The following is a 21,286-nucleotide window of genomic DNA, read 5'->3' on the forward strand; positions in this document are numbered from 1 at the left end:
CTTGTGAAATAGTCCCAATATAGGAAAAAGAAAACGCAATTTTAAGAAAATTGACTGGAAACCAGGAATCTGACTGCCTCCTCCTCCCTCCCCTTCTCCTTTTCATCACTACCCTGAGTACAGGCTGGAAGTGGAAGAAAAGGGAGATTGAGAAATTTGCAAGTCAGTTTACTTTTTTTTTTTTTTTTTAGCTCTAAATTAGTTATCTTGGAACTGTATTTTTCCTAACACTGAAGTACTTCATTCAAAAATGTTTTATGTGCATAAGTGATGCTTTCAGAATTGCCCCAGCAGATATGCGTGTAAAAATGCACATGGAACACGATGTTGTACATACGTTTACATTCATACTAAATTGGAGGGGGATTTTTTTTGGTGGGGGACATGGGCAGAGAGAGGCAGGATCGGGATCTACGCTCTTAATTTAGATTTTTCAAAGTATGGGTATACATCCCCATTCACAGAGATACTGCTTTTGCGCATGTTTGCCGCAGGAACCTTGCACACCCATGCGATTTTCAACGGTGAGCATGTCATTTTATCTGCTTAAATTTGCTTTGTAAATTCGGCCTAAACTCTGTGAGTAAAAAGTACCCGCGGACTTTAGTGTTTATAGGCTATTTAAAAATTACCCCTCAAGCGAAAGGTGTAGCCGCCCTATTCATGGCATAATTTATTTTTGCCAAAAGTACTTTAGAGCGTAAAGCTGCATCCACTTCTACTTTATGCTCCTGGCTATTCATTTACTTCAGTGTTTTTCTTAGCCTTTTCCTTGTTTTCCTGCATTTCAGAAACAAAATCTTATTTTCATTGCAGTTGGATTTAGAAGAAGTTTTCGTCTCAGTAAAAAAGATAGGAAGACTAATAAGTCTATGTATGAATGCAAGAAGAGTGACCAATATGACACAGCTGATGTTCCAACATATGAAGAAGTGGCACCATATCAGCATCAGAGTGATGAAAAGTACAGACTGGTCGTATTGGTTGGTAAGTAAATATCATTGCATTTTTTTTATAGTAAAAGTCTTGGGAAAGTTTAAACTTTTCAGCTTTCCAAGCTGAAAATTCTTTCTATGGTATAAATTGTGTTTCTGCATCTGCTAGTAATTTCACAGCATATTTTGGTAAATGGGGTATATATTTAACTTTGGAAGGCTGCACATTGTAAAGTTAATAAAACTATTAGAATGTCACATTGCACTTTAGGGAACATTGACCGCCAATCACTTACAGTCACGCTTTCACTGTTAGGCTGTAATGCTACCTGTAACTTGTTTATTTCACTTGAGAGTATGATTAAAATGTTGAAGCTACTTCTTAAAAATGATACAGCTTTTTTTGTTTTTAATATGTTAGTTATCTTTAGTCAGACGTTAACTATGCATGTCTCATCTCTTGTTGGTTTTCATCTTAATACAAGGCTAGCCTGTAGCAATTTTTTCCTGTTGAAAGGAAATAATTATCATTCTTTGTCTCTACTCGCCTTTCCTTATATCCTTCAGTATTACAAAAATGGAAGGCCAAGAAATGAGGAAGATTAAAAGGGGCATTTGTAAATCCCAGAGAGACCTACTGAACTCTGTAGTGGCTGATGGTTAGAGAAAGTGTTCTTTGACAACCACTGAGTTTCCGTAGCTATTATGTAATCCTACTTTTTTCTTTTCTCACTACTGTTTTTCATTAACTTGATTCATCAATCAGGACTCGTAAGTCACACTTTCCATTGTAAGGTTTAGTCTCAGTTATTGTGCAAAATAGAACTGCATTTTGTTCATGTCCTATCTAATAAAATGATTTCCATGACACATAGACAGAAATGTTTAAAGTGTCATGCTCTGGAAGCAGTGCAGTATACATGACTTCGGTATGAGGAATGGTTGGTGTTTAAAGTAGCCTCTTTTTTCCCTAAATGGCATATAGTACCTTTTAATTGCATTATTCTCTTAATAGTAGTCTTGAAGCATCTCTGCCAAAAACTCAGATTTGATACTATATTTTCTGCTAAATAACTAATATCATCTATATCACTCCTACCACGTCAGACAAAAGGAGGGGGCGGCATTCTCCTTTTATTGATCCAGTATTCTAGTATCTATTCCAGCATTATCCAAAATGAACCAAAACACACAAGCACTTAAACAAAACATCTAACCCCCCCATAGCATGTAAGAGAATTCTACCTTAGGAGTTCCCCTCTAGATTGACTTTTACAGTTTAAACAGCGATCACTTACGAGGCATAGTTTATCTACACAGAAAATAAGCAACAAAGCAATAGAGAAAAAATGAAAATACAAATGTAGAAACAAAACCCATGACAGTAGACTAGAAATGAAAGTCACAATTCAATTAAAAGAAATGTCAGATGATATAAGAAAATATAAAACAGGTTGTAGCCACACCCAAAATGGCATAGACTCTTCAAACGAGCAGCAGATGCCTTTTCTTGGCATAGAACAGCCAATTATGACCAAAGTATAGAATGGGAACAATAAACATGCACGGGTAAGTGCAGTTTATATAAGTTTGACTTATAGTGCACACAATCACAGAATGTGTAACAAGTGTAAGGCATCACTTGTGAGTACATTTTAAGTCTCGTGGAACACAAGAAGTGACAATCAATAAGGAATGCTCACAGGATGGTAAGACGCCACCCACCAGAGCTCACATTCCTGAACATGGGAGGTGGCTTCCAATCGCTGTTCAAGCCGGAAATTCACACCAGAGAAGGGAGGCACCGTTGTAGGGCTTCATAAATAGGGCCAGACTCGCCACAAAGACTGCTGCTGAAAGCAGCCCTACTTCTGGAGTACTGCAGCAATGATGCCACTTGGGTAAAGGGTAGCACATGGGTAAGTGGAGGAGAGACAAGACACTTTGAAGGTTTGGAGGATGGAAAGAAAGTGGTTACCTGGGCTGGTGAGGTCCCAGCATATTTTGCCTGGTACAGAAAGAGATTAACTAGTTGGCATTTGTGATTGGTCATGTTATATTTTCCACTAAAGGTAAAAACATTTTCTGAAAAACTTAAGGGAAAAAAACATGAATGAGTTATTTTAAAAATAAACAATTGAAAACTGTAAACTACAGTTTCTTTTTTTTAGGAAAACTGCAGTCTTTGTAGGTTGTTATATTTTTTAAGGTCTATAAGAATGATGTTGATGTGAGCTGTCAAGACTTCACAGGTCTCTTCTTGAGAGAAAAGAAAGAAAGGGCCTTTACCTGTAACCTAAGGATTGATTCAGCTTTAAAAACAAACAATTACAGCAAGAACCTCCACTACACGTCTCTAGACTGTTTGAAAATCAGGAATGTGTGCATAGTTCTCCAGCCAGGTTCGACTAACATACAAACCTGCTCAGTGCTCTTAGGCCCTATAATTGCTCAAAGTGCCTGACTTTTACCACTTAGAGCAGCGGTTCTCAACCGGTGCGTCGCGACACACTAGTGTGTCGCCAAGCACCGGCAGGTGTGTCGCGTGGCTCCCGGTCCCTCCTGCTGCTCGTTCTTCCCTGCTGCCGTTGCCGCCGGGCTATCAGCACGTTCAAGCCCAGCGGGAACGGCAGCGGTGCAAAAAAAAAAAAGCTGTGGCATCCGCGGCTGGCCTTTTCTTCTTCCCGCGCCTGCATTCCCCCCGACCCGGAACAGGAAGTGGTGCGCGGGAAGAAGAAAGGCCGTGCCGCAAGAGAACCCACGCCTCGCGCGCCATCACGGCACACATGGGGAAGCGCTGCTGCGGCCGTATGGCCAACCGGTCTTCCTGTTCGGGGGGGGGGGGAGCGGAAGCGCCGCGTGCAGCTTCCGCTTCCTCCCCCCAATGCAGGAAGATCAGCTGCCTCTCCTGCTGCCACCGGCCTCCTGCTATCTTCGGGCGTCGGGCCGTATGGTCCGCCGATCTTCCTGCTTGGGGGGGGGGAGGGAGGAAGCGGACGTTGTGCGCTGCACTTCTGCTACCCCCCGACAGGAAGTTCGGACGCCCGAAGATAGCAGGAGTCCGGTGGCAGCAGGAGAGGCAGCTGATCTTCCTGCTCTGGGGGAGAAAGTGGAAGGGAAAGGAGAGAGCAGCATGAGCCTCCCGCGATCGATGGAATTCTTCCTTCTTGGCCTGCGGGGGCTGGAGGAGCAGCTACCGTTTGTGCTGGGGGGGGGGGGGAGAGGAAGTGAGTGACAGAAAGAGAGAGAAGCAGCCAGCCAGCCTGTGTGTAAGTGAGAGAATGTGTGTGATTGAGAGCCTGTGTGTAAGTGAGAGAATGTATTTGATCGAGAGTATGTGTGTGATTGAGAGAAACTGGTCAGAGAGCTGATGTATGTGTATATGTGAGAGACAATGAAAGTGACTGCTCAAGGAGATGACTGATGTGTATGTGAGAGTGTGAGACAGTCAGGGATGTGTGTGTGTGAGAGAGAGAGAGAGAAAAAGCATGGAAGTGAGAAATCTGGGTATGTGAGAAAGCATGGGAGTAAGAAGCCTGGTGTTGTGGGGGTGTATGTGAAAGAAAGCATGGGAGTGAGAAGCCTAATTATGTGAGAGAGAGCATGGGAGTGGGAAGCCTGTGTGTGTGCATGTATATGAGAGAGACTGGTTGGTAAGGTGACGGTGTGACTGGTGTGTATGTGAATGTGAGAGAGAGAATGTGATTCAGGGAATGAGAAGCCTGTGCACGTGGAGAGCGAGCATGGAAATGAGAGAGAGACTGGGTGTGTGTGTGTGTAACAGAGAAAGTGATTATGGGAATGAGAAGCCTGTGCATGTGAAGAGAGTGAGCATGGGAGTGAGAACCTGGGTGTGTGTGAGACACAGCATGGGAGTGAGAAGCCTGTATATCTGAAAGAGAACATGAGAGTGGGAAGCCTATGTGTGTGTGTATATGCATGAGAGAGATCAGGTGACTGGTGTGTGTTTGCGTGTATGTGAGAGAGAGAAAGAAAGTGATTATGGGAATAAGAAGCCTGTACATGTGAAGAGTGAGCATGGGAGTGAGAAAGCTGGGAGTGTGTGAGATACAGCACGGGAGGGAGAAGCCTGTGTATGTAAGACAGAACATGGAAGTGGGAAGCCTGTGTGTGTGTGTATGCATGAGAGAGATCAGGTGACGGGTGTGTGTGAGAGAGAGAGAGAGAAAGTGATTATGGGAATGAGAAGCCTGTGCAGGTGAAGAGTGGGCATGGGAGTGAGAAACCTGTGTGTGTGTGAGACACAGCATGGGAGTGAGAAGCCTGTATATCTGAAAGAGAACATGAGAGTGGGAAGCCTATGTGTGTGTGTATATGCATGAGAGAGATCAGGTGACTGGTGTGTGTTTGCGTGTATGTGAGAGAGAGAAAGAAAGTGATTATGGGAATAAGAAGCCTGTACATGTGAAGAGTGAGCATGGGAGTGAGAAAGCTGGGAGTGTGTGAGATACAGCACGGGAGTGAGAAGCCTGTATATCTGAAAGAGAACATGGGAGTGGGAAGCCTGTGTGTGTATGCATGAGAGAGATCAGGTGACTGGTGTGTGTGTATGTGGGAGAGAAAGAAAGTGATTATGGGAATGAGAAGCCTGTGCATGTGGAGAGAACAAGCATGGGAGTGAGAGACTGGTGAGTGAATGTGAGAAAGAGAAAGTGATTATGAGAGTGAGAAGCCCATATATGTAAGTGGAACACGGGAGTGGGAAGCCTGTGTGTGTGTGTATGGCATGAGAGAAACTGTTCAGGAAGGTGACTGGTGTGTTTGTCAAAGACTGGGAGATGATTGGTGTGTGAGAGACAGAAACTGGTCATGGGGGCATGACTGGTATGGTGTGTGTGTGTGTGAGAGACATGGGCCCTAAGGAAGAGGACCATGAGTATAGAGCTTAGCCACTACTGCTGCTTCTGGTGTGTGCTACAGCCTGCATGGAAGAGGAGTAGGAAAGCTGCTGGAGGGGGTAAGTAAAGGTGGCTTTTTAAGTTTATTTTTCTTGATTGACTGCTATTTTAATTATTTAATATTATGTGATGTGTCTGCTTTTTTTGAAATATTTTATTGGTGTTTGGAGAATTTTTAATAGTTTTTATGAGTTTTTAATTGTTGGATGTTATTCTGTTCATAGTTGTTGTGAAACATTTATTCTGCTTATTAGTATAGTTTTACAATTATTTCTGTGTGGGGATCTATAGCTGCTTGCTAGTTCTGTTTTCCTAATAAGAGGTGTATTGGTTTTTAGGGCCTGATTTAATATTTGTAGTGTTGCCTTTTCATAGATAGGGTTGCTCCTGTTTGAGTGTATTCCATAATACAGGTGTAACTGTGTGTGGATTAGTTTATGTGCATTACTACAGATCCTGGGAGTATGTTAGGTCGGTTCTGTGTCTGTTACAGAGATATTTTACTAGCATGTAAGTGTTTTATCAGTCTTATTTGTTGCGTTTTCTCAAGAGGACATGCATTGGTGGTAAACTGCTGTCTTTTCATAAGTAGGGCTATTGAGCCTGAAAGTAGAAGGAGTTTGAGTTGCTGTTACTGAGATGACACCAGAACCAGAATATCTTTTTTGTAGAGTGAGTTGAATGGGGAATGTCATAATTCTGCTTTACATCCATTATTGTGGATCAGGGGGGTTCCCGTGGATGCAAACTGTAAATTTACATCTAGCCCTGTGACGATCATGGGTCAGTGTGTCACGCATGTGAGAACCATCTGTCAGGTGTGTCCCGACAGAAAAAAGGTTGAGAACCACTGATTTAGAGGGCAATTTTCAAAGCCATTTATATAGCTAAAAAACATTTACCCACATAAATCAGCTATGTTAAAGCTGCTTTTCCTCAATGTGGCAAAACATACGTGCATTCTTCCACAATTTGTATACTGTTAGCTGAATGTAGAGGAGGTATTCATTCATGTCAGGGAAGGAAAACATAAAAGCATAAGAAATTGCCATGCTGGGTCAACCCAAGGGTCCTTCAAGCCCAGCATCCTGTTTCCAACAGTGGCCAGTCCAGGCTTACAAGTACCTGGCAAATGTCCAAACATTAAGTAGATCCCATAAAAGTACATGTGTAGATTGTATTTTCAACTTTGCGTGAGTACTTTTCCAGCAAAGTCATTCCTGCAGATAAAGCAGGTGCAAGTGTAAGTAGGTATGTTTATACCTGCAGAAAGTTTGAAAGAGAAAGTACATGCATACATCCCCTCCGAAAACTGGTACAAAGTCTGCAGGTAAAAAGGGCTTATGGACATCAAACCAAAATGCACGATTTGAAAACTTCTCCCTCTGCTGGTTAAGATTCTTCCCCACAGTGCTAAAGGAGGAATGGCACAAGTTATCATTATTTAGTAAATTCCCAGAACTGTCTCCATTATGATAGGAGGAAATGCTATTTACTTTGGGAAAGCCAGAGCACCTGCATAAATAACCCATGCAATATCAGCACAGCCCTGAGCAATTTCTGCTCTGCTGATAGCGGAAATCACAGCTTCTACAGGGGTAATCACACATACAATGGACTACATTCACATCCACTCTTGTGCAATCTTAGAAGGGTCTCCATCCTTTTCAGTCACCAAGACCAAAGCCTTGGCTTCATATTAGACTCCAAACTCACTACTGACTCTCAAATACTGTCTGTTATTAAATCAGCCTTTTTCCAACTACGCCGATTCTACCACCTTCATCATTTCTTTGGTGGCCTAGATTATGCAACAGTCATCCAGGATTGTGTAATCTCCCACGTGGACTATGCAATTCCCTTACATTTGTCCACCAAAAAAACTAAATGAACACCTGCAGCTCAAACAAAATGTGGTAGCGAGAAGTTTGCTTAACACCAGCACATTTGATCGGATCACCTCACTCCTAAAATCTTTACATTGGCTCCCAACATCCCATCACTCCATCTTCAAAATCCATGTTCTAGCTTTCAAGGCACTCAAGAGCCTTGCACCGGCCTGCCTTAACACACCCTCTCACCCACTGCCATCATTGCCTCGTCCTTGCCTGGTAGAACCAGCCCCCAAAGAAATGCAACTCTCCAGCATAAGAACAAAGAACTTTTTCAGAATCAGTCCCCACCCTCTGGAAATCTTTATCTCTGGACCTCAGGCTTGCACCTGACCTCCTCATCGTCAGAAAGAGGCTCAAAACCTCATTTTTAGACATCTTCAGCTCATTGCCAAAATCTCTGATCTCCTACTGACTACTGACGTCTGTTACTTAAACCTCACTGCTTTCTGCACTAGTTCCTTGATATCTCTATACTAAGTCCAGTCCTTGGCCTTTATCCCTATCTATGTGATAGGGGCAAGGTCAAGTCTACACAATTTTAAAAAATGGAATCAGGCCCAGAGCTAGAGGGTGCTCTGGGCCCCCACTGATGACTAATGATTTCATGTAGAGGTACAGGGGGGTTTCAGGGGGTGGAGGAATGGCTACCCCCCACCAGACCCCAGGGTGTTTTTATTGTGGTTGGGGGGGGAGGGGAGGAGAACACTAGACCCTAGGGATATTTCATTATTTAAATGGGGGGAGGGATGGGGCTGATTAGTGGACTGAAGACTTTGTTGGATTAAGGGAAGAGGCTGGATCAGGGAGCGGGCTGTCGCCATGCAGTTTCCCTATAATTTGTTTTTTCTTTGGGGGCCAGAGCTGCCTCAGGCAGCAGGGAGGGGGTGGGGGTTGTCACCACTGACTCTCCGGAATGGTTTTATATGTTAGAGGTGAGGGGGCGGTGGTTTTGGCCTTTTGAACCTTTCATTTTCACACAGGACCATTGGGGACCCATGTTGGCGTCCCAACACTCCCTTCAGAAAATAACTGCACCTCCCTCAAATGTGCTGAAGTAAATGGGCTGACTTTTTTCTAAGTCAGCCGCGTTATTTTATTACCTAGGATTGTCTATGTATAAACTGATTTGCATGCATTGGCAATTTTATGCATGCAAAGCAGCTTATTTCCATAGAGGGAGGAAATCTGGTGTATTACGTGATAGTGCCACGTAATGGCGATATTGCGCAATAAACAACATTTAGTGCACGTTACATACTGTTTAACTGGTGATATATCGTCTTATTGCAGCTTAGTAATTCTAGGCCTGAGTTGGTACCTGAGGCAATGGAGGGTAAAGTGATTTGAGCCCTAGCTTCCTCGGTTCATTGCTCTAACCACTAGGTCACTCCACTCCATAACCAGCATCAAGCATCCATTTAAATGTTAATTTTGGTTGGGACCTCAACACAGATTACCATTTAGTTCCCAATCAAATAACAAAGGACACAGTTTATACTGATAATTCATCTGGAAAAGCACAGATTCTGCAGGAAAAGAAAGCCACGGATACCTCATTTAAGAGTAAGTGTCTGTTGAAATTTCTAAATGCTGTGCTTCACTGTAGGCTTCTGTGCTGGCTGGACTATTTTGTTAATGCCCAACATGAATGCTGTTGATGCCCAGGCAAGAAAAAACTAGCAGCCTGCTGGCAAACTTTCAATGAAAGGGACAGACTTCCTCCCAAACAACTTATCTGTTTTTTAGCACTCACTATGCCAGTTTAATCTTATTTATTTTTCAAACTACAGATGCAAAAAAATGTGCTCTTTTGACATCTTCAAAGGCTGAGTGAGGATGACACTGCATTTTATAATCAAGAGTATATGTTATATGTGAAAGGTTGCTTGTAACTGAAAAACTATGTTCCTCAGAGTATTCACAGACCGCATCCACAGATGAAAAGCAACCATTTGAAATACCTTCTGAGAGACATGGAAAAGACACTTCCCAAATCCATGTGGTGGCAGCAACTGAATGTTCAGCTGATCCTTATCAACACAAACCAGGAAAAGGTGGTGATAGGGTTCTCTTTAGAAGTAGGAATGAAATGACATGGTATAAAAATCTAAATGGTAAATTGGGTGTCGTGAAAGACCTGTCAGGTCACAATCAAACAAAATGATTTAGCCTTTGAAAACATATATCATTAATGGACTATCGTACTAAGCACTACCGGTCACTGACCTTCATTGCTTTATCAATAATCATAGATCCCAAATTCAAACTCTAAACAATATTTTTACATTTTTTTGCCTTTGCATATAAAATCACCATTACATGTTTGAATGCACTTATCTTAGCAATCAGCAATTTAGTCGTAGGTTTTAAACTCAAACTCCAGTAACTTCAAAAACCTCAGTTTGAAATCTTATGATGGATAATTCTGTTAGTCCCAACATGGGCCGCGTTTCAAATGTGGATTCTGCGTCAGGGGAACCAATCATATCTTCTCTCAAAGTAGTAGGCACTCCATTGTTAAAGTGAGCGTTAGGCGCCAAGTTTGACTTGGGGGAAGAAGTTAGGATCTAAGCACTAACCCCTGTGCTATCTTTTTCATGTAACGATGAGCTACCTGAAATCAACCTAAAACCTAAGAGTTTGATTTTCAAAAGCATTTACATGCGTAAAACTGGGTTTTATATGTGTAAATGCTCTTTACTTATGAAAGTGGGCTTTTGAAAATTGCTACAATATATGCTATTGAATTGTCCTTAGAATTTACCTGTATAAGTGCACTTTATGCGCGTAAATGGCTTTTGAAAACTGCTACAGCTTGGTCAGAGTCACAGGAGCCCATAGACAGGTGACAAATGGTGAAGTCTGTCTTTACCTTACTGGCATCTAGGGACAAGAAAGGCACCTTTCAACCTCTTCTCTCCAGAGTGTTGAATTTGTTACCTCAAGAGGGAATCCCTTTCACCTCCATGCCACAGGAGCTCCCAACAGAAGTTCCAGGGTTGGAATCTAGTCCTCAACCATCCCTCACTGCGGAGTCTAACCAGTCTGAAGAGGGAGGACAAAATACCACTGTCTGAAGTGTGCCCCAGGATTATTCCCCTCCGAGATGATTAAGGTCCCCACCCCGATTGCCTTCATCATCATTGGGGTCCTGGGTTAGGGTTCCCTCACCTCTCTGGTCTGAGGAAGGGTTTACAGGGATTCCCTCGAACCCCCTAACAGATGTGCCAGAGCATTCTTTGCAACTAAACCTTTCATGTTCCAAATCTTTAGATAAACTGAGCAACGCATTAGGAATCAACATCTGCAAAGATAAGTAGCTCCAAGGTCTTTGGTTTCCTCTGGATCCTGGAAACTCTTATCTGAACCTGAAGTAATCTTGGTGCACTTGATTCTATGGAGATCTTAAAATAAGAATGTAGGAGAATCTGGCATCCTGCCCCCCCCCCCCCCCAAGTAGCTAGGAAACTGGATTTTAAATATAGATTTCAGCATATCACAGGGTTTGGCAAGGTCCAGCTACCACACTTATCAGCACTGAAATGGGCAAAAAAAAAAACCCCAAACAAACTAGAATTTTATCCAACATCCCACTGGATAAGGACCCTAGACTATTGGATAATTTGGGAAGGAAAATTTTCAGGGCTCAATGCCTGCATTGCAACCCACCAATTCTGCATGATACAATAGTTACTTGATTGCATTTAGAAGTTGAAACCCTTGTTAGAGTCGTTGGATGGATAACAGTTGGACTATTAGTAGACCCTTCGCGAAGCAGAAGAGTGTGAGCATCATCTTCTTCACTGTGTGTGCGAATGTTTTGATACCACAACCAAATCCTTGGCAGCGGTCATTGGAGCAAGCTAAATGGCCTGGTTAAGAGCTAACAATCTGTGAGAGGAGGTGCATGGTAAGTTGGCCAATTTTGGGTAGAACCTCTTCAGAGACAAGCTCTGAGAAACAGTTGCCCAAATTAAGGAGCATGATGTTGCCATTCAGTCTCTCTCGATGGGATCTGAGCAACTGTCTTCTTCTAGGCATCCTTACTTCACTTTTAAGGGCTCCTATTCTCAGAATCACTTTTGCCAGTCTCAGCTAAATCATGCACCTGTGCTTCCACAAGAGCAGCTTCTGGCTCATGGGCATCAGTGTGAGAAACATCAGCCAAAGATGCAGCATCAAGCCCAGCTGAATCCGTGGTCTGGTTTTTGATCGGACTCAACCCTCAAGGTTTGACCCCCCCTCCCCCTCCATCAGGGGGAGAATCTGCCTTAATCTGGAGGTGTGACAGAAGATCACCAAAGGCCTTTAGGTCCTCAAAATTGTAGAGATTGGTTACAATTTGCACTTTTCCTGCCCTCCAGTGCTGCACAATTGTTTGGCTTTCAGTCTATTTCCTTCTCACGTGACTCAGTTCCATCTTGTGGTGAATTTGCTTCTCAGCCAGCTGACAATAGAACCCGTCTCTCCCAAAGACCACTTTTCCTTTATCCCCAAGAAGATGGGGCGATTGAGACGAAATCTGAACAGGAGCATGTGATGAGAGAAGTTCAAAATAAACTTCTTCCACACCATCCTACCCTTCTTTCATGCAGAGGACTGAATGTGTGCCCTGCATCTGAAAGATGTGTATGCTCACATACCACAACCAATGCAAATGCAAGGAAAAGTTGCTCAAAAACTAAATTAGATTCTTCAGGGAATGATATCAGATGTTGACTGTTGCTTTAAAATTCTTAATCCACAATTTCTTGCCCACAATGGGCTGCAGACTATATCATTTAATAAACACTCAAGGTTACATCATCTATCTTTTCCCCACCTATAATTAATGATTATTTAGCACAACTTTTAATATAAAAGAAAAATTAAAAAAATCAAATTTCTTGAAAAAGTACTTATTAAAAAAATTATTGTACTTATCTGCCATAGCAAAATTTGTTCAAACCCAACTCCAATGTAAGAGTTATCATTCAGTCAACCACATGAGTGCTCCTAAAGAAAGATCCAACATTGGCAATGTTTTGGTGCCAAATCACACCTTCATCAAGAGTCCAAATTACAAAAATTGCAAAAGAAGCAGAAAGACAACTATTAAGACCATCTTAAACATTCAAATAAAACCTACTTCCCGGGAATCATATCCTCATTCTCGGTCTCACCAGGCTGTACTTGTTCAAAAAATGGTGGAGAGCTTTCTAGACGTCCACTAGCCAATCATATTTAAAGGGCAGAGTAGAAGGCACTATTAACCTATTAGAAAACAACACGTCACAGAATGCATCTACTGAAACACGGACCAATCTACTTCTTTGTTCAGGCCATGTGGAAATACAGTCTGTAATTTAAAATACACTTTTCTTCATGTTGAATTAAAATAAGATCACGATTCTTCCTATGTTTATTCACGATTCTTCCTATGTTTATTCCAATACTGAAAAGTATAAATCATTAAACTTGTGTCCAACCAACAAACAGTGTTCAACCAGTGGTGATTCCAACCTCTGACAATTTATAGCACTACAATGTTCTATAATCCTCGTTCGCAGGATGATATCAATATATCACTTGCATTGGCAAGACATTCATTTCATAGTTGATTTCTCTGATTATCAATACTAGAATCCTCCCTTTTGGGCTCTTTGCGGCCCCGAGGGTCTTCACCAAATGCCTTCCAGTAAAAGCAGCTTGCCTTCATCATCAGGGCATTTTGTGTCTTCCCCTACTTGGACGATTGGCTAGTGATGGGGGCCTTTCTAAGCAGGATTCCCTACAGAAGACGATTCAGCTTCTTCAGTCACTGGGCTTCATTATAAACTTTGCCAAATTAAACATTGACCCTAGCCAAGGAATCAAATTCATAGGGGCATGGATATAGAGAGAATGTTCTTTTTGTCAGAAAAAAGTGTGCTGCCTTTAATCCTTAATCTGAATCCTTATAGCAGAGGAATCCAGTCCTAGCCAGGGAGATGTTGGTTGTCCTGGATCACATGGCAACAATGGAACGTGGTTCCCAAGACCCACCTCAACACACAACTTCTCCAGTGGGGTCTTCGCATTCAGTGGGATCAGTTGTTTCATTCCTTGTCATCCCTGGTAAGGGTCATAGCAGAAATGAAGGGGGTCTCTCCAGTGGTGGGTAGACCCAAACATCCTGGAGATGGGACCTTTGCTTCGGCTTCTACCTTATCAGGTGATGGTAGTAATCGATGTGTCCACCAAAGGTTGGAACGTGCACACGGGTCCTTTCAAAACCCAGGGAACTAGATTGTCAACAAAACACCTGTTTCAAATCAGTCTTCTGGAGCTATGATCAATTGGACATGCATTTAGAGCTTTTTGATATCTCCATCAGGGAAAGAGAATTCTAATCCAAACCAACAACCAGGTAATAATGTTCTGCATTAGCAATCAAGGGAATACAGGGTTATGGACTGTCTGCCAGGAATCCCAGCCACAAAGCCTTTCTGAAAGCAACCTACCTTCTGGGATCTCCAACACATTACTAGCTAGTACCAGCAAAGTCCTCATGAATGGTCTCTAGATCAAGCTGTGGCAGACAGGTATTTCAGTCTCTGGGATTACCCATCAATCAATTTATTTGCATCAGAGGACAACAGGAAAGTGGAAAGGTTCTGCTCCATTCTTCAAAGTAAGTTTAGTTCCACTCCAGATGTTTTTCTACTCAAATTGGATGCAGATTTGCTGTATACTTTTCCACCACTGACATTGCAAAAAGTGGTCAATGATCAGTTGCACTTGATACGCATTGTATCAGTGTAGCCCAGACAAGTGTGCTTCTTGTACCTTGTCCAGTTGTCAGTCAGCCCTCTGATTCCTCTGGGACCTGATCTGATTTTGCTAACTCAGGAGGAGGGTCATCTCTATCATTTGAACCTTTCCTCTCTCAATTTGATGGCATGTGTATTGAGCATTCGCTAATCTCATCACTGTTATTTTCCAAGGAAGTTGTAATTTTCTTCTTGCTTTTATTTTTGTTTATTTATGTATATGGTACACCGTTTTGATCAATATGTTATTGCTAGATGGTATATAAATAATTTTAAATACATAAATAAGTAGGAATATTATCATCTCCTCCAAAAAGCCTTCAGCAAGAAGAGCTTTTGAATTGAAAAGATTTTCATTTTGGTATCAAGCAAGTTCCGTGAACCCATTTTCTACCGAACCAAATGAGTTACTTCAGTACTTATCTGAGTATGTCATCGGTCAAAGTGCATCTCAGTGTCAGTGCAGCTTGCCATGTTCAAGCAGATTGCAAACTGATCTCCATACATTTTTTAGTGTCAAAGTTCATGAAAGTCTTTCGGCATACGAGACCTATGATAGCCAACCAATGGTGCCATGGAATCTCAATTTGGTAGTGGCGCAGCTGATGAAGCTGCCTTATAAACTGTTAGAGTCTGCTTCCTTAAAGTTCCTCACCTGGAAAATAGTGTTTATAGTCATTACATAGCTGAAATAATCAAAGAACTTCAGGTTTGGAAGAGGGCCTTCCATTCACTGGACTGTAGAAGAACCTTAGCTTATTACCTAAAGAGAACTCTAATCACATCACTAGGCTTCTCAACTCTTTTATTTTATTTTTATTTAAAACTTTTTTATACCGACCTTCATAGTAATAACCATATCGGATCGGTTTACAAATAACAAAGGGATAACTGAGGCAAAAATAAAGTAAATAACAATAGAGGTGAATAAGGCAAAGTTACATTTAACAAGGAGTACGAACTTGGAAGCTTAAATAGCTGGAAGAAAGGTAAAGGTAGGAAGAAATTGTAACATCATACAAGAAGAATATGGTTAAAGCTTAAGGTGCTTTAACCTGGGAAAGCATGGGTCCATTGTTCAGGAGGATAGAAGATCATTTGTCCATGTGAGAATAATGGCGACTAGTGATTGTCTGGAGGTTCAGAGAAGGCTTGGTGGAATAGCCACGTCTTGAGTTTTTTCCTGAACGTAGTGAGGCACGGTTCTAATCTGAGGCTTGAAGGGATATTATTCCAAATAGATGGACCTGCTGTTGAAAAAGCTCGGTCTTTGGTCGAGGAAAGGCGTGTGGCTTTAGTTGAGGGGACATTCAGCGTACCTTTGTGGATGTCTCTAATTGGTCTGTTGGAGGAGTGTAGTTTAAAGGGAATTTCAAGGTCGAGTAGGAGTTGATGATGGATAGATTTGTGAATTAGGGTGATTGATTTGTAGAGGATTCTGAAGTACACCGGTAACCAATGTAGGTTTCTGAGGATGGGTGAAATGTGATCGCCACGGCAGGTGTTGGTCAATAATCTCGCTGCGGCATTTTGTATCATCTGCAGTGGTTTGGTGGTGGATTTGGGGAGGCCTAGGAGAAGGGCATTATCCTAATGTACTAGAGGCCTAGGAGAAGGGCATTATCCTAATGTACTAGAAATAGCAGTTGCCAAGTTCACACTGTCTAATTAGATAGCAGACTATATTGCACATTGCTATGCTCTATCTGGCCTCCAGATGGCAGACTCTGTCAAGACTCATTAAGTGGCTACCTTAGTGACTCATCTGCGAACCGTGCCTATTAAAGACATTTGCAAAGCTTCAACATAATCATGAGTTCATATCTTTGCAATCTATTACTGTCTAGACATTCTATCAAGAAGCGAAGTAACTTTGAGCTAGCAGTTTTGCGCAGCCTGTTCACCTAGTAGTCCATTATCCATGGGGCGGGGGGGAAGGGGGAGGGTTGTGAAGTTCCAGGTTGCTTTGTTCAGTAAGTGCTTTGCTTGCAGGCTTTAGCTTGGACCTCCCCACATGTCATGACTAATTCAGCCCTGCTTGTCGATGGAGAAAGCAAGTTTTCTTACCATAAGCAGGGTTCTCCATAGACAGCAGGATATATTAACCATGCTTAATACTTGCCCATCTCCTTGGAGAGTTGATTACCTAGCTAAAGCTAAACTCTACAATCAACTGAGGGGCTCACAAGCCAGCGTCCACACAGGAACTCTTGTTCATGCTGAGTAGAGCAAAAGATCTATGAGTTAGGAGAAAAGGTTCTGTTCAACGCTGTCGGATGACATCACCCATATGTCATGGCTAATTTATCGTATTGTCTATAGTGAACTCTATTTATGGTAAGCAAACTTGCTTTTTTTTTTTTTTTTTACATAGAGACAAAATGAGAAAACGCCTTTAATACATCTTACTTTAATCAGTGAATTTTAAGCTGCAATTGGGAGCCTGACCTAGACAGCATGATTTTAGCTGCCTAAGACAACTAGTTTTGCTACTGAAAATATACTTACTGTAAATCTAGGAATCCAACATCAGGCCCCTGGATTTAAGGCTGCTGTTGCAGTGAATAGGTTTGGGTGCCTTAATTCCCTCCCCTGAACCATACCTGCCCGCTGGGCTGCCTACTTTGTGAATGGCTAAATTTAGCTGTCAAGTGAAACTAGTCATCAAAGTTAGAGGCTGAAGTGGGGTAGATTTTCAGCCAATCCAATCTGGCTGCCTAGCTCTGTAGTTAGGCAACTAGATCCTTTTGCAAATTGACCCTTAAGAATTTTAAAAAATTTTTATTATGATACCAAGTCATCAATTTATCAGACTATATGTTTGTCTTTGCATTTCTACACTTTTCCAACTTAATGTCTTCCTTGAGATATGTAAGAATTTGATTGTTGTCTTTCATGGATCATACTAAGATGTACTGATATAATAAACCATAAGGTTATATGAGTCTAAATGTCATTAAGAGGTCTTTGTGCTAATCAGGAGAGATCATGGGGTGATTATATCTGATGATCCCAAGATAGTGAAACAGTGTGAAAGACAGTGACCAAAGAAATACTAGGCTTCTGTACAGGTCTTCATGAGACCTCACCTAGAATATTGTGTCCACTTTTGTGTCCATGCTTCCAATGGATATAGAAAAAGGTAGAGGTTATCCAGAGAAAAGCTACCAAAATGGTATAGGATGTACACCAAAAGTCCTATGAAATGAGACTAAGGACCTAAATATGTAAATCTGAGAGGAAAGGAGAAACAGAGAAATATGATAAAGACATTCAAATACCTCACAGATATTAATAATACAAAAGAAGCAAACCTTTCTCAGAGGAAATAATGCTCTACAGCAAGAGATTATAGTAAGAGACTCTAAGGGGGTAATTTCGGGAGCAATGTCAGAAAATATTTCTTCATGGAAAGGGTGCTGGATGCATGGAATGGCCTCCTGTGGGAGGCAGTGGAGACCTGAAGAGTGACAGACTTAAAGAAAATACGGGACACATGCAGAAGTAAAACAAAAACGAAAGATCAGCTGGGGTCTCTGGCATTGCAACAGGAATGGAACTGGCAGATTAGATAGACTTTTAGGGCCTTATTTGCAGTCCTATTCTATGTTACTAAGATGATGGCTACATTAAAGACAGCATGGCCGTGGTAATGCAATTGGTACTATGCATATCAGATTTCCCCATGCTAAATGGTTGTAATTGAAAGAGCAGATTAGCATGATGCAACTTTCTCACCACCAACAATGGAACCTCTAGGTAGCCCCTTTAAATTTATACTGCCCCTCTGGATGACCCTGAAGTTGCAGCCCACTGCAGCAGTGCCTACCCCACCCCAAAGATGTGGTCCAGTGTCAAATTCTCCACCTTGCCCCAAAGTATTGGCTTAGTATGAAATCCCACCTTTTCTTGCCTCCAAAATCACAACCTAATATCAGGCCCTCTTGTGTACCCTAAGTTATGGTCTATTGTTGAGCTTCCATTCTTGCCTTCCCCCTGTCCAAATTCATGGCTTAATGTTGGGCCCATGTCCCCTTCTGTCCTCCTGAAATCACAGTCTAGTGTTGGGTCCCTCTTTCTAACCTTAAAGTCATGGCCTGATATTGGGCTAACCTCCCCACCCACCAGACCCAATTAATTTTCGCAGCATAACAGCAGTATAGCGGCAGGTCATGACGCTTGGAAGTCGGGTCTCCATGTTAGCATTGGGTGAATGCAGTGGCTTGCAGGGTTGTCTTGTGAGCCACCAATTGTAGCACAGTATTTATATTGACAATGATTCAGACCGAATATTATTGCTATGGAGTTATTTTATATGTAATTTACACTAATATAATTTGTTATCCACTATGGATTTTGACATGATTGTGTACTCGAGATGCTAGGCATCATTTATAAAACGCATCCACAATATTTTCAGCCCAACCTAGAAATAACTTATTTGCATTTATTATTCTGTTCTTTTTTCTGCTATTTGTTTTTTTTCCCATGGGCTTTACCTTCAATTTTGCTATAGAGGCTGATATAAAAAAAAAAAATGCGCCTCTAAGTTAGTCACTTATTTTCAGTCAAATTTAGGAGTCCTAGGTTTTCATTTGAAAATTCACCTAAATTTAGGCCTATTAATTTGCTTAGATTTAGTAGGATCAATAGATAAGTGCTTCATAGTGAATATCAGTGCTTAGCTTCTAACTTTTTTGCCCACCCTAGCTCCACTCTCGTAGCTACCCACGTTTTACGCTACTAAATGTAGGCACCTAAGGAAGCTAGGAGCCTAAATTAAGGCACTTAGCCCTCATAAATTTTCAAAAGCAAAGTTAGGTACCTAAAACATTTGAAATTTGATCCCATAATATTCAAGGCCAGATGCTTTAGTTCCCAGATTATTAATTTTAGAATTTCTGATCAATGAAATAATGATTTTTTGAAATTATTCTAGACTTGTATGTTTATTTTTATTTTATTTATTTTAAAACTTTTCTATACCGTCGTTAAGTTAGATAACCGTCACAATGGTTTACAGCAAGGCACGATAATAAAAATGTGAGTGGTATAGATTACAAATTAATCATGTGCCATCATAGTGTGGTAACAATTCATTTCAATAAACTATGTATGTAAATTAAGCTTAACTGATGAAACAAAGATAGTCTCTGACTGGATCATTTATCATTTCGCATTAGGGCCTTAACGTTAGCAATAAACGCCATAAAGCCCACGGGAAATAGCGCAAAGCACGTTAGTATGCAAATGTCACATTTGCTATGCAAGTGGGAGGTGTTTGGGTAGAGTTAATGGTAATGAGAAGCTTCTAATGTCAAATGCGATAGAGTAATGCACAGCAAAGCAGGTTTTAATGCTGGAAATAACTACATCTTTTTTTTTTGTGCTTGTGCCTGTGTTAGATGTGCGTTACCAACCGAAATGGTTTTATCGCAAATAGCAGTTCGGAGAGGGAGAGAGAGAGAAAGCGCCTCTGTAGAGGCCAACATGTAAGTTTACTTTTTACACCACTGTAAGAGGAAGTACTTGTAACTTGAGGTAAGGTTTGGGGGGTGGGGTAGGTTTTGGGGGGCAGTTTTACATACACAGTCAGAGGTGCGAACAGCAACATTGACATTGATCAAGATTTTCTGTCATTTGAATTGATGAAAGGTAAAAGAGGAGCTGATTTTTACAATGTACTCTCTACCTAGACTGATTGCAGCTAGATAGAGAGTGCATCAAGCTAGGTAGAGAGTACATTGTACAAATCAACTCCTCTTTTACCTTTCTTCACTCCAAGTGACAAAAACTCTTCACTGATGTCAACTTTGCTATTCATACCTCTGATTCTGTATATAAAATGGCCCCGCCAAAACCTCCCCCACCCCCAAACTTCACCATGAGTTACAAGTAGGGTAAATGTGAATCGGTTATTTATTCTTTCGGATAATAGAAGGACTAGGGGGCACTCCTTGAAGTTAGCATGTAGCACATTTAAAACTAATCGGAGATAGTTCTTTTTCACTCAACACACAATTAAACTCTGGAATTTGTTGCCAGAGGATGTGGTTAGTGCAGTTAGTGTAGCTGTGTTTAAAAAAGGATTGGATAAGTTCTTGGAGGAGAAGTCCATTACCTGCTACTAATTAAGTTGACTTAGAAAATAGCCACTGCTATTACTAGCAACAGTAGCATGGAATAGACTTAGGGCCAAATTTTAAAAAGTGTGCGCCGGGTTGCGCGAACAAATCTACGCCCAATTTTATAACATGTATGCGCTGCCGCGCGCACATGTTATAAAATCCAGGGTCGGCGCACGCAAGGGGATGCACAATTGTGCAACTTGCGAGTGCTGAGCCACGCAGCCTTTCTCCGTTCCCTCCAAGGCCGCTCCGAAATCAGAGCGGCCTCAGAGGGAACTTTCCTTCCACCTCCCCCAACCTTCCCCTCCCTTCTCCTACTTAACCCGCCCCCCCAGCCCTACCTAGAACCCCCCTTACCTTTGTTGGGTAAGTTGTGCCGGCCAACGGCCGGCCCACAATCCCGAGCACAGTGGCAAATGTGCCTGGAGGCTCCGGCCACCACCCCGGACCGCCCACGCCCCACCCCTTTTTACAAGCCCCGGGACATACGCGCATCCTGGGGCTTGCACGCACCACCGAGCCTATGCAAAATAGGCTCGGCGCGCACAGGGGCAGATTTTCTCGGGTTATGCGCGTATGTTACGCACGTAGCCTTTGAAAATCTGCCCCTTAGTTTTC

General features: G+C 42.0%; 1 protein-coding gene across 5 annotated transcripts in view; it reads left to right on the forward strand.

Annotated features, from left to right (window-relative positions):
• MPP7 (membrane palmitoylated protein 7) overlaps nucleotides 1–21,286 on the forward strand; it is a 745,631-nt gene that overhangs the window by 629,941 nt on the left and 94,404 nt on the right. For all 5 annotated transcript variants that reach the window (XM_029588635.1, XM_029588634.1, XM_029588638.1 and 2 more), the window contains one exon: nucleotides 817–987. In XM_029588635.1, the coding sequence (XP_029444495.1) occupies nucleotides 817–987 (171 nt within the window). The remainder of the gene's footprint in view (nucleotides 1–816; nucleotides 988–21,286) is intronic.

This window comes from Rhinatrema bivittatum, chromosome 2, assembly GCF_901001135.1.
Source record: "Rhinatrema bivittatum chromosome 2, aRhiBiv1.1, whole genome shotgun sequence".
Taxonomy (NCBI): Eukaryota; Metazoa; Chordata; class Amphibia; order Gymnophiona; family Rhinatrematidae; genus Rhinatrema; species Rhinatrema bivittatum.